The 13,519-nt window shown below is 55.1% G+C and overlaps 1 protein-coding gene across 2 annotated transcripts; it reads right to left on the minus strand.

Annotated features, from left to right (window-relative positions):
* Window positions 1-5,625: 5,625 nt before the first annotated feature.
* Window positions 5,626-13,259, minus strand: KIF12 (kinesin family member 12). Of its 2 annotated transcripts, XM_010370489.1 has the most exons (19): window positions 13,234-13,259; window positions 13,087-13,152; window positions 12,918-12,996; window positions 12,284-12,411; window positions 12,097-12,172; window positions 11,589-11,723; window positions 11,280-11,415; window positions 10,358-10,449; window positions 10,022-10,178; window positions 9,185-9,303; window positions 8,994-9,098; window positions 8,327-8,429; window positions 8,155-8,245; window positions 7,861-7,947; window positions 7,381-7,471; window positions 7,203-7,307; window positions 6,522-6,622; window positions 6,312-6,430; window positions 5,626-5,985 (listed from the first exon to the last, which is right to left on the minus strand). In XM_010370489.1, exons 1-19 carry the CDS (start codon window positions 13,257-13,259, stop codon window positions 5,846-5,848), a joined length of 1,956 nt encoding a protein of 651 aa, XP_010368791.1. In that variant the 3' UTR covers window positions 5,626-5,845. The 2 variants fall into 2 exon arrangements, with proteins under 2 accessions (XP_010368791.1, XP_030775775.1); XM_030919915.1 differs by lacking the exon at window positions 11,589-11,723.
* Between the last annotated feature and the right edge of the window lie 260 nt (window positions 13,260-13,519).

Genomic DNA, 13,519 nt, shown 5'->3' on the forward strand with positions numbered 1-13,519 from the left:
AGCTCAAGAGAGAAGAGGTCGCTGGCGCAGGGTCAGGTTGGTGTCACTTGTATCCAGCAGAGGCGGCCTGGCCTTCAAATGGGGGCTTAGTAAACATGTGATAAGCAGGGGAACCACACACTGGATGAAGTTCCTTGAGAAAGACACGTCTGCCCAACTTTCAAAAAAGTCCTCTCAAAGGTCTTCTTTGCCAGCCTGTGCAGATGCCAGTGATAGCCAGGGACTTGTCTGACATACACAGGAGGTCTGTGCCAAGGCAGGCTTTGAACCCAGGTCTCCAGATTCCAGTCCTGGTCTCCAACCCCAGCACTAACCCATATACGAGTTCCAGTAGCTTCCAGTCTGTGGTTCAAAACAAGACCGCCCCTACTTGCCCAACCTACACTGCCATGCTTGTTTGCCTAAAATAAAGGAAGATGAGCCGCTGGAAGCTAAACAAGAAGATAGAAATGGAAAAAGGACATTGAAGAGGACAAGAATATGCCATGAAGAGGCTGAATCCTATCATGAAGGGGCTGGAAATGAATATGAATTTGGAGCAAATGTGTCATTGGCAAAGAGAAGAAAGACCTTGAGGGAGGGAAGGCAGGCCCATTTGGGATGCTGAGAGAAAGCTGGTGTGGCTGAAGCAGCAAGATGTTCTTGGCAAGAGGGTCTTCACAAACTCTCAAAATGACTCCAAGTTTTGGGGTCTATCTGGGAGCTGGCCCCCCAGACAAGACCTCATAGCCTTTTAAGTACAAGTGTCCACAGGAGTGCTCTTCCAGAAGCTTGTGCCATCCAACTGCAACGCTTTCTGCCATGCTCCTCATTGTGCAATGAAAAGGGGCTAAGAGTTGGGATCCCCAAGGATCTGGAAAATTCAACCAAGGATCTGGGCTGCCAGCATTCTAGAAACCCATGGATGGCCTTCAGAACTCTGGTGAATGTTCCTTCCCCACTACATCCCTGCCCAGCCAAAGACTCCAGAGAATCCCTCCCAACTTGTCTACAGTGTTTTAAAATTTCAGAAAGATCTTCTAGGGGTTTGGAATCCTGGAAAATTCCTGTAGTGTCTCAGGATTTCCAAGAGCTTCCCCCAATTCTAATGTTCCGAAGTAGCGGAGACCTTCTTTTGACAGTTCTTGAGAACTACTACCATGTTTCGGGGTCCAGAGAACTGCCCCCTACTTCTCGCAATCTGCAGAAGGCCTGTAGCTTGCAGGGCTCAAGAAGTGTCCTTCTGAGTCCACAAGTTCTCGATAAGCACCAAATGAATTGGAAGGGTCTTGATACATTACTGGGATCCTGTGGAATTCCCCCAGGGTTTAGGGATCCTAGAAGTATGGCAGTTCTAGAGGGAGGATGCTGACTGTATTCGTCTGTTCTCATGCTGCTAATAAAGACATACCCAAGACTGAGTGATTTATAAAGAAAAAGAGGTTTAATGGACTCATAGTTCCACATGACTGGGGAGGTCTCACAGTCATGGCAGAAGGTGAATGAGGAGCAAAGTCCCGTCTTATGTGGTGACAGGCAAGAGAGCATGTGCAGGGAACCTGCCCTTTATAAAACCATCAGAGCTTGTGAGACTTGTTCACTATCACAAGAACAACACAGAAAAACCTAGCCCCATGATTCAATTTCCTCCCACCGGGTTCCTCCCACAATACATAGGAATTATGGGAGCTACAATTCAAGATGAGATTTGGGTGGGGACACAGCCAAACTATGTCACTGACTGAGAGATGGATATATGACTTATGAGACAAGGGTAGTAAAGGCCAGTCTCCTTGAGTCCTATGTCTCTTTCTGGAAAAGGATGTGGGTTTTGCTGAGCTAGAGTGTGAACTGGAACCAGGAAACTGGAAAATCGTGGCTGGCTCCAGCAGGAATCGTCCAAACATGAATGAACCAGTAAGGCCAGGGTCCCCCTGGGTGGTCCCCCTCCATCCTCCCAAGGCTATTAAGGAAAGCTCTCACACTCTCACGCTTGGTGCCAGGTCCTCCCCTGCCTGGGGCTGAGGACCTCCCAGCAAGCAGGCCCACAATGCAGTGAGATAAGGGTTCTGGGGAGTGGGGAGGAGCCCAGGCACAAACCTGCAGAGCCACCCAAGCTAACGTGGCATTGAAATTACCAATATTAGAAAATAAAGGCTTTAGGGCACTCATCAGGCTCAACCTCCCTGTTCAGGTCTCTGTACAAATATCACCTCCAACGGAACTCCCTGCTTAGGACTGCACCCCTGCCCTGACAGAGCTCCACTCTCCTGCTCTATTTTACTCCATAGCATTTATCACCATCTGACATGCCACGTATTTTGCTCTCTTTCTTGTTTGTTGTCTACATTCCATGAGGGTAAAAGTCCTACGCTTTATTCAGTGCTAGCCCACAGAAAGCAGGTTCTTATAGAATGTTTGCACTGAAAGCATCCATGAGTAATAATGACAGCAAAGACAACTAGCATGTATTTAGCACTAACCACATGCCAAGCTCTGTTCTAAACAGTTCTGTCAATATATATTGAATGAATTTTTTAAACCTGATCATCAATTCCATCAAATTGCCATGTTGACTAAAGGTTGCTTTTGGCAAAACTGTCTGCAACTGGCAAAGCTACATGCTCCACTCTTTCCACATGTCAGGGAATTTCATTCGCAAGACAGTTTTGTAAAGAAGTACTGTTATTGTGTTCCTTCTGGGGATAAGTGACTTGGGCTCAGAGCAGTTGAGTCACTAGCCCAGGATCACTCATGGGTTTGAGCTTGGGTGGTTCCATCTGTGAGCTTAACCACAGCCTGCTCTGCCTGGTCCGGCTGCCTGTGGTATCTGGCTGTCACCTTCTGTCCCTGGGCTCTGCCTCCACAGATTCTGGCCTTCCAGGAAGCCACCACTGTGGAAAACCTCTAATGCCCAGTCACAAGTGTTGTCTACCAATTCCTGGCCACGGAGGCTCCAACCAAATGGACCCCACCAGTCCCAGCTTCAGGGACCAGCCCTGCATAGACTCAGGAGCCAAGGGCCTGCAGTGGGGGAGACCCAAAGAGGCCCAGCAGCCTGCCCCAAGTCACACAGCACACTCAAGTATCCTTGAAACACCTTGCTCTTATCTCTGGGTCCCCACTCTGCTGGGAAAAAGGGCGGTACATTCCCAAAGCTAGTTTCCAGAATGACAGGTGGGAGAGCACTGAGTCTTTCTTTGCTTGGTCCTGCACTGGGGAGTGTGGTGGGGTAAAGCGATCCTGATTTCCTCAGGCCAGGTCTGAGGAGCACAGTGGCCAGTCTGAGGAGCACAGTGGCCAGTCTGAGTTCTGTTCCAGGTGGTGGCTGTGACCTCCCTCCAGCAACCCCAGCTGCTCCCTGGCTGGCCCTCTGGTCTCAGCCTGCTGCCTCCCAAGGGCTCCCCAAGCCTGTGGGTAAGGCCGTCCTGCCCGGACCTTGCCTAAGTCCAGATCATGGGTCTGAGGGGATGCCCAGCCTGAGGCCCAGCTCAGCTACTACTGGCTGAGGTGTCTCATCTCCTCTGTGTTGGTCTCTTTATAGTACCCCATCTTCAGTCAGGCTACCTCCCACAGGTGGCCAGCATGACCTAAATACAAATTTAGGCTGGTGATGCCTCAAGACCCTTCCATGGCTCCCCTCTGCCCTTGGCACAAGCCCAAACTCTGGTTGTGGCCCGGAAGGCCCTGCACTTCCTGGCCCTGACCACCTTTGGAACCTCAGAGGTCTGTAACCTTTGCGTCCACAGCCCCTCCACCTTCCCTTGAACCAAATGCTGTCTACCCTCCAAGCCTTAGTCATGGCCTCCTTGGGAAACCTTCCCTGACCCCCTCAATGGTCACTGATCAAGTGACCTTCCTTTGTGCCTCCACCGTCCCTTGGACTTCCCCCAGCCCATGTGAGGTGGTAAATGTCTGTCTGTCCCTCACCACACTGTGAGCTCCCTGGAAAAGCCACCTTGGTCTTTGTTTGTCTTGTCACCTTATGGCTTGATTTGCAGTTGATGCCAGCGGTGTTTTGCTTTGTTGTTTTTCAAGGCTGGAGTGCAGTGATATGATCATGGCTCACTGCAGTCTCAGCCACTTGTTTTCAAGTGATCTCCTGCCTCAGCCCCCCGAGTAGCTGGGACTATAGGTGTGTGCCGCCATGCCCAGCTAATTTTTTATTTGTTGTAGAGATAGGGTCTTACTATGTTGCCCAGCCTGGTCCCAAACTCCTGGGCTCAAGCAATCCTCCTACCTTGGCTTCCCAAAGTGTTGGGATTATAGGCACCCAGCCATCAGTGTTGTTGGTTGAATGAATGAATGAACAAATGAAGGAACCATGTGGGTCTGTTTCCCTAACGGTAAGCGGGAGAGTTAGGTTAGCCTCATAGCTCTTTCTATAATGGGTCCTCTCTCTCTTCCCCACAATTCCTCATGTCATACCTGGACTTCTCCATAACCACAGACCCACTGTATATGGTTGGCTCTGTGCCCCCGCCCAAATCTCATGTTGAATTATAATCTCTAATATTGGGGGAGGGAGCTGGTGGGAGGTGATTGGATCATGGGGGCAGATTTCCCCCTTGCTGTTCTTATGACAGTGAGTCCTCACGAGATCTGGTTGTTAGAAAGTGTGTAGCACTTCCCCCTTCATTCTCTCTCTCTCCTGCCCCGCCATGGTAAGATGTGCTTGCTTCCCCTTCGTCCTTCTGCAATGATAAGTTTCCTGAGGCCTCCCAGTCATGCTTCCTGTACAGCCTGCAGAGCTGTGAGTCAAATCGCGTTTCTTCATAAATGACCCAGCCTCAGGTAGTTCTTTACAGCAGTGCTGAGAACCAACTAATACAGCATTTTACAGGGCATTTATGCCATGAATCAGATATTGCTCACAGCCTTGACCCTCACTAGAACTCAATGGGAAGGAAGTTGTGTCCCCCACTTAATTGACTGAATATCAGAGTGGTCCAGAGAGGGAACAGGGCTTGCCCAGAGTCCCAGCGCAGATCTGTGGCACAAGAAGCCAGGCCTTCTGATCCCCACCAGCACCAGGACCCACGGTAACACAGAGTGAGCCCTTTGACCACCCATCTCCCTGTGCTCCAGGCCAAATCAGTTTCCCTCATGCCTCCTTCATGGGGATGCTTGCCATTCAATTGCCCCCCACCTACCCAATGGCATGTAGTAGTTGCTTAATCAAAACTTGTATAATACATGAAAAGAGGCCGGGCGCGGTGGCTCACACCTGTAATGCCAGCACCTTAGGAGGCTGAGGCAGGCAGATCACGAGGTCAGGAGATCGAGACCATCCTGGGTAACATAGTGAAACCCCGTCTCTAACAACAACAACAAAAAAAATACAAAAATTAGCTGGGCGTGGTGGCTCGTGTCTGTAATCCCAGCTACTCGAGAGGCTGAGGCAGGAGAATCGCTTGAACCCGGGAGGCGGAGGTTGCAGTGAGCTGAGATCGTGTCACTGCACTCCAGCCTGGCGACAAAGCTAGACTCCGTCTCAAAAAAAAAAAATACATGAAAGGAGATGGGAGCTTGGGATATTCCAGACTGGAAGGGGACACACATCTGTGCCCAGAGTCCTAGCCCTTCCTCTCTCTAACTCCCCACGGGGAAGTGACTGACAACCCCAGAGGACAGAACCGACCAGACTTGGAGCTGATGCTTTTCTTTATTCATGTACTTCATCCCCTGCTGCCTGGTTTCTCCTGAATCCCCTTGCTCCCCTAAATAGCACCCCCAGTCCCCGCCCCTAGCCCAGCTTCAGGTGGAGTAGCTGCTGTCTCCATTCAGCAGATGGGGAGACTGAGGCCCAAGAGCACAGAGCCCAGTCTGAGGTCACACAGCAGTCTCCTGGGTTCCCATTTGGCCTTCAACGGGGAGAGAGGACTTGGCCTGGGCTCCGTGCACCCTCACTGCAGGGTGGCTGGCTGCGGCCACGTCGCAGGGAACTGCCAATCTGGTCTCTGAGGGCCTCCAGTCTCTGGGCCAGGTTTGGAACCCCGGCCCCACCTAAGGAGCAGTGAGACTCAGGGCCTGCCCTCTCCTGGGCCCCTCCTCACCCAGGTCCATCTGGGTCCCAACATCCTCTAGAGAAGCCTCAGGGGGTAGGTGCCCTCCACCCTTCCCCCCCACCCCACCCCCATACACCATGGGCTCCAGCATACATCTGGGCATGCAGGTGCTCCTAAAAAGAGAATTCCAAGTTTGGAAGTAGAAAGATCTTAGAAGCCACCTCTCAACACCCACCCCATTTCAGAGATGAGGCCTGGAGAGGGTGGGTTCTACCCTAAGATCACAGAGAACATTAGGGGCCCTTCCCTCTCTCCCTTCTTCACCTCTCAGCCCTGGTGATGTCTTTGGGGGCCTCACGGGCATGGGGGGTGCAGAAGGTACCACCTCCTCCTCCATCAACATCTCTGCCAGGACTCGAGTCTGAGTCCAGTCACTGTGACTCCTGGGCCAGGGTGAGTTGGGAGATGGGAGGTGAGCCTTTGAGTTCCCCAGACCACACCCCTCCGACCTGAGTGTCCCAGGGAGGGACCCACCTCTCTCTTGGGCACTTGGCAGAGCCAGGGCTGCATGGGGGTGCCCAGGGTGGAGGCCGGGCAGATGGGGGCCTGCCACCTGAGGCCTCAGGGTCCAACACCTGTAGAAAAGACCAGAGCCCACTCTGGGTGACCTCAGTCCTGCCTCTCTGTGTCCCACTTACCTGGTGCTAGCCATGAAACCCCGCTATGCCTACCCCACAAGGTATCAAGGATGTCAGGATGGCATAAAGGGGTGGGGTCCTGGTCGCCTTCTTCTGTGTGCAGTAGGTGGTTCTTCTCCCATCCTCTCCTGAGACTAGAAGCCTCCTGAGAGCAGGAACCATGTCTGGTCTATTTCCGAATCCTCAGAGCCCAGAAGAGAGGTTGGTATAAAGCAAGGAGCTTGGGGAGTTACTGAAGGAGTGAGTGAATGTACAATTCAGTAAATCCACAAGTGAGTAAATATGTGAGTGATTGAATAAGTGAATGACAGGATGAATTCCTAAAAGAGGGCAGGGTGGGGAGAAGGGAGGGTCAACAGCTATTTTAAACCCGGGCAGAGGGAGCCCTAAGCCAGCCATTCACTCCCCATGATCTAGCATGGAGCCCTGGAATCCCTGGGGCTCTGGACTGATGACTCCTAGATCAAGGTCTCCAGTTCTCCCAGCCTTCCCTCACTCCCACCTTGGCCTTTCCTACCTGGGGCAGGTGGCGCTCCCTTGGCAGGCAGGCCCAGTGGGCCAGGGGCACTCGACACAGTGGGCAGATGTAGCAGCAGGGGCAGGAGTAGACGGGTGGCAGTGCCTGCAAAAGGCTGCGTCAGAGGCTCCATGATGTCCCTACTTGTCACCCCTCCAGGCTGGGCAGTGAGACTCACGTGGCAAGGGGGAGCTGGGGCCATCAAACAGGGACACGGTGGGGTCAGGCCAGGGCCCTGCTGGTGACGGTAGCTGGCAGAAAGGAGGCGCCTAAAAAGAACAGTAGGGTCTATGCCTGCAGCCTCCAACCCTACCACCAAGCTGGCTTTCAAATCCCCTTCCCAGCTAATACTCCTGGATCCCGTACCAGGTACCAGGCCCTGTTCTCAAGGTTTTACATGTTAACTCATTCTCTCTGATCTTTAAAACAAGCCTATAAAGTAAGCATGACGATGACCCCCACTTTACAGAAGAGGAAACCCAGGCAGTGAGAAGTTAAATGACTTGCCTCAGGTGACACAGCTAGTCGGTGGCAGAGCTGGAAACTGAACCTAGTTGGTCTGAATCCAGAGGCCAGCCTCAAGCATTTCATTAAGCCATCCCTTTTCCCAGCTGCCCTCTGTCCGGAGGCCTGGCTCCAAGTTGGTGGCTCTGCTTACCTCTCTAGTGCATGGACCTGCTGGGCCAGGATGCGCTGCTCATTCCGGGCCAGGTCTTGGCTATTCTGCAGCTGGCTCTTTTCTTTCCTAGGGTAGAGCACAAGCCAGAAAGGAGTAGGAAATGGGGCTTGCAGGGGCGTCAGTCAGCTCCTCTTCATTGCAGCATAGCACCAGCTGAGGAAGCAGGTAGGGACATAGGGGAGCCAGGGACAGGGAGAGGGGGCAGCTTGGCAGAAGCAGCTTAACAGTGATGGGTGGGGGACAGCATCCCTCTGGCTGTGGGCTGGGCCCTACCTGAGCCTCTCATTCTCCAGCATGAACTCCTGTAGCATCCCGTACAGGTTCCGCTGGGCCCAGGCCACCCGGGCCCCACTGAGCCCTGATGCTGCAGGGAAGCAGGGGGTGGTGGATCCACAGCAGCCCCAGACCCTATCCCCATCCTACTCTGCCTCCAGGGAGCTCATACCCTTGCTGTCCATTTGGTCCAGCTGGAACTGCAGGCGACGGTTCTCCTCCTGGAGCTGCAGCATCTCTGTCTCCAAATGCTGGGGCTGCTTTGCCACAGCAGACTGTAGGGAAAGAGGCCCAGGGCCACCTTTATGGTTGTATAAGTTGTACACTGCACAAGGACTTCCAGGTGTGGGAAGTAACTGGGGCCTAAAATCCAGCCCATGCTTCACTCGTCAGCCTTGCATCTTGGCACAAGGCTGCATCTGCCTGGAGGGGGTACCTTGTCCTAACTGCACTGTCCTGGAGGGCCCCACTCTGAGCTGGACTCAGCTCTGAGTCCAATCCCAAACTCAGTTCTGTCCAAACCTTGGGCCAGATGATTCCAGACGAGACCTCTTATTAGACCCCAAATCAATTCCCACTTAACCATGATACCAACTGAGCTAGACCCTGAATCAGATCCCAACTCAAACTCCAACCCTAGACCTGCCCTAAACCTGGCATGACCCTGGCTGGGACCCTGACCTCACCCTACACAGCCACGACACCATTTCCAGGATTCCAACCCTAATCTCAGCTTTGACCCAGTCCAAGACTTCAATCAAGGGACTCAGGCTCCAACTCCTGCCTGATCCCCTAGCATCTCCACGCCTGTCCTTCAGCCTGTGCCTGCCTATACTCACCTTAGGGGCCTGCGGCCGGGTGGTGACCCGCTGAGCTCGGCTTGCATATCTCAGGGTGCTGAGAGTCTCAGGAAGGCACTGGGCTGAGGGGGACACGCAGGCCACCTGGGGAGTGCACTCCCACTGAGTGCTCCTCTCTGGGGGCCCCCTCCTCAATACCCAACCCTCCCTGCCAGGCCCCGCTTAAGTACCATGAGGGTGACCCCACGCCCTCCCAGTGAGTCTGCCAGCAACTTGGTGAGCTTGCTGTCCCGGAAAGGGATGTGGCTCTGCTTTCGCTGTGGGTCCAGCAGCAGGGAGATGCAGTGACCTGGGGAGAGACACCAAGAGTCGGGAAGGTTACATTGCTTGCCCAGGGCCATCAGGCTGGGAGGCTGCAGAGCTGGGCTCTCCACCCAGGCCTGTGTTGCCCTAAAAACCCATCTTTCCACATGATCTCATGACTCAGTCAGATTGGTCCCCACCGCCAGACTGGGACTCTTCGAGGGCAGAGAAGGCTCTGTATACCCTGACCCTCAGTGCCCAGCAAAGGGCCTGGTACTCAGACACTCAGCAGGAAACTTCTAACAAATGAATTGAACACAAAGGAGTTTCGTGGGCATCTTGCATGCATGCCACAGAGGAATCCTGAGGGCCCAGTCCCTGAGGATCTCCAGGTTCGATATCTTGGGGTGGGGATGGGGAGAAAGGTCAAGTCCCTTTCCTTTACTGGGCCTCAGTCTTCCCAGCTGCACAAGGAACATGCCAAATGTCTCTGAGGGCTCATCTTCTGCAGTTGAGTGGTTCTATTTCCCAAATTAGCATGTAACTTTATACACCGTTAGAGTTTATAGATTCATAAGCAGTGTTTTACGAAGGGAGAAGTCAACAGCAGAGCTGGGGCCAGAATGAGGCTTCTGGTTCCTGGATCGCAGCTCTTTAACCCTCTTCTATGCACTACAACTCCTCTGGTATCCCCCATTGTGGAGAGCTGTGAGCCAGGTGCAGAGGAGAGACAGGAAATCACACTGGTGGCCCCCAGGTCTCACCCAGGGCCAGCAGGCTTCGGTTTATGCTGTTGGCCTCAAGCATCAGCTCCCCACGGGATCCCGTGGCTGCTACCTTCTCGCTGCCTGCCAGGTCCACAAAGCACAGCTTCCCACCAACAGGGGGTGCCCCGGGGTCCACAGGAGGCATCTGCTGGGCCTGAGGGGTCAGAGCTTCATGGGGACTTGGGAGGGACTGTCCCCACCAAAGCCACAAGAGTATGGGGCCAAGGGTTTCCACCATTACCCCCCATGCACACCCAAGTTGGTTTGTATGTCCAGACACAGACTTTTGTTGGGTGGCCCTGGGCAAGCACCTTCCCAGGCTGGGGCACTCACAGTTTGATGGCTGATGTAAAGGGTGAGCAGGGCATGGCTTCGGCTGGAGGCCTGGTTCAGGGTGTGTGCTGAGCTCCTTCGACGGCTGAGACCTGGAAGGGAAAAACATCAGGAGCTGGACGTGGTAGGAAGAACAGGTCATCACCAATGAAGAAAAAGGAGCAAAGGAATCCTGGTGGAGGAGCAAGCCTCATGCAAAGGCAGGGAGGCAACAAAGTGGGTGTTGTTCAGGGAACGATGGGATGTTGGGTCCTGCTGTAGCAGAGATGGGTGAATGGAGGATAGAGAAAACTGAGCAGAAGAATGACAGTCAGATTTGCATTTTATAAACATCTTTCCCAAGGCTTCGTGAAAGAAGGGGGAGAAACTGAGGCAGTGAGATCAGCTGAGAGGTGTGGCAAAGTGCTGGGGCCAGAATCTACAGTCAGCATCTCCAGTGCCTGCCAAAGGAGGGGTGTCCAATAAATACTTGATTTAAAAAAAAGAATGAGGCTGAAAGGGAACGGCCTTTAGGCTAAGCTAAGAGGTATGACCTTGATCCTCGGGGCCCTGGAAGGGTGGAGGGTCTGGAGGCAAAGAGAGATGGGGTTTGCAGAATAGAGGAGAATGGATTGGCAGGGGAGAGCCTTGAGGTGCCGAGACCACCAGGGAGCAAGAATGAGGCCTGGCTGAGGCCGAGGCCCTGGGCTAAAGAGAGAGCATGAAAGGAGTTTGGAAGGCAGAATTAGCAGGCCTTGTTGGCAGTGGGTGCAGGGGGCACCCTTGGGCCATGTCTTTGAATTGTAGTTTACTGGTCCTTCCCCACCTCGCCCAGGAGTCACTTCTGAAGCTGCAGCTGCAGTCTGGGTCCCAAGTCCACACTCAGTAAACAATTGAGGAATGGGCACCCCTACCCGCAAAACTCCCCGCGATCAGCACACACCAATTTGCAAAAGTTCCATCAGGGCCTCCAGACTCCTAAATTCCACCACCCGCAGCCGCTCCACGTAGAAGCCCTGAGTCTTGTTCCATCGAACAGGGAGGGGCCGGGGAGATCCCAGGCTCAGCAAGTCCCGAACCTGGGAGGGGAGGGAGGAGGGTGAGGAAAGGGGATCTTTCCGAGTCCACCCACCCCCAGATCTTACTGACAACAGAGTCCCCCACCGCCCCTCCTGTCCTTTGATCCAGGCTCCCTGGAAAGAAGCGCTCCGTTTCCTCATGGGCTGTCTTTCTATTCCTCGCATTCCCTTACCTGCTCATTGTAGATCTCCAGATAAGAGGCGCGAAGGGTGACAGGGGCACCCAGGTGCTGCACGCGGTCTAACAGCCAGGCGAAGGTCCTCTGCATGATGCCAGCCAGGCTAGGGGGTACAGGCACTCCCTCCCCCTGGGGGCAAAACCAGCTGAGCCATCGTCATCTCCACAGTAATGACTACCCTCTGTAGCGCATGTATGATACCGTGCGCCGGGAAACGTGCCAAGTTCCCAAGCAATGGCTCATTTAACTCATAGTCGGTACTGTCACTTCCATTTTACAGATGAGAAAACTGAGAGCTAGGAAGGGGCCAAAGTTGAAGCCCAAATGCTCCAAATTGGGCAAGTCCCTTCTCTTTGGTCCTCAGCGTCCTCGTCTGCAAACAAATGGGTCACGCTGCATCGTCCCAGTCTCTTTCCTCTGGGAGTCTGCGTCGCCTGCGACTCCCCAGGGTTTCCAGCCCACCTAGCCCCGCCCAGTGAGGGCTCCGCCGGCGCTCGCCCACCTGGGGAGGGGGTCCAGTCAGGGTGTAGGTCTTCCCGGAGCCCGTCTGGCCAAAGGTGAAGACAGTGCAGGAGAAGCTGCGGGCGGCAAGGGTGTAGCTGGACTCGGGCGGCTACCCGGGGTGGGGGCTGGGGGTGCATCGGGGCCCCGCCAGGCCCGGCGCGGAGCGGAGGCGAAGCTTCACTCACCCGCGCAGCGCCAGCTCCCCCAGGCGCCGCACGCCGCACGCCCGGAACACGTCCTCCTGCGTGCGCGCCGCGTCTAGCACCGCACCGAAACGGAAGGCCAGTTCGGGACCCCGGCCTGGAGGGCTCACCTGGCGCGGGTGGGGCGGAGGAGCGGAGATCTCTGGAGGAGGGCGGGGCACCCTGGAGGGGCGGGGCACTCTGGAGGAGCGGGGCGCTCTGGAGGGGCGGGGCACTCTGGAGGGGCGGGGCACCCTGGAGGAGGGCGGGGCACCCTGGAGGAGGGTAGGGCTCTCAGTGAGGCACTTGGTGAACGGGCACCCTGCACTGGGGGTAAGGGGGACACTCAGTAGGGGCGGGGCATTCTGGGGAGGGTGGGACACCCTGGGGGGCGGGGCATTCTGGGTGAGGGCGGGCACCTTGAGTGCGCGGGCCCTCAGAAGGGGCTCGGAGGGGTTGGCGCGGCGCACCATGGCGGAGGGCTGGGCATCCTGGAAGGGAGGGGCACTGTGGGGAGGGTGGGGCACCTGGGAGAGGAACACTCCGGGAGAGGGTAGGGCTTAGGGCAAAGTTGCCTGGGGGAAGGGACCTGGCGTCCCCGGGATTTGTTGGGGAGACAGACAGACGGGTTCCTCACCTGCAGAGTCCGGGTCCCTGAGCAGTGCAGCACGCTCTGCTGCCCTCGACGCAGCTCGGCCGCGCTCATGGGACGTACCCTGGGGTCCGACAGAAGGGCAGATAGTACATCCTGATTTCTTCGTCGAACCCTGCCTCGCCCAGGTGCCTCCTAGCCAACTTATACCCACCTGAGCACCACCTGGATGGGCGTTTCCGGCCCCTCTGGTCCTTGCTCCAGGCTTCGCGCGAGATCCCTGTGGGCAGCAATGCGAGTTATCATACCTGCACCTAGCGGCTGTTCAGGACTCCTCGAACCTCTCTGAAGATCTGCTTACCCGTCGGGTGACCCGCGTTCCTCCATGTCCTGTTCTGCACACGCAGTTAGCTCCGCCCGCGTCTCCTTTATTTACTCCCCCCAATACCCTCCCTTCTCCACAACACTGGGACTGTCTACACACATCTTGCATTCCCACCCCATCCCCCATCCCAGGCAGCCATCCATCCGGAAAGGCTCCAGCCTGCCCAGGGCTAGCTCGTTAAAGATTTACCCTTCCTCACCCCTGCGGTGGAGAAAGTCTCTCCCAAGCGAGGGGACCCCTAGCTAGGGGGTTCTGGAATCTG

The sequence above is a fragment of the Rhinopithecus roxellana genome, chromosome 16 (genome assembly GCF_007565055.1).
Source record: "Rhinopithecus roxellana isolate Shanxi Qingling chromosome 16, ASM756505v1, whole genome shotgun sequence".
Lineage (NCBI taxonomy): Eukaryota > Metazoa > Chordata > Mammalia > Primates > Cercopithecidae > Rhinopithecus > Rhinopithecus roxellana.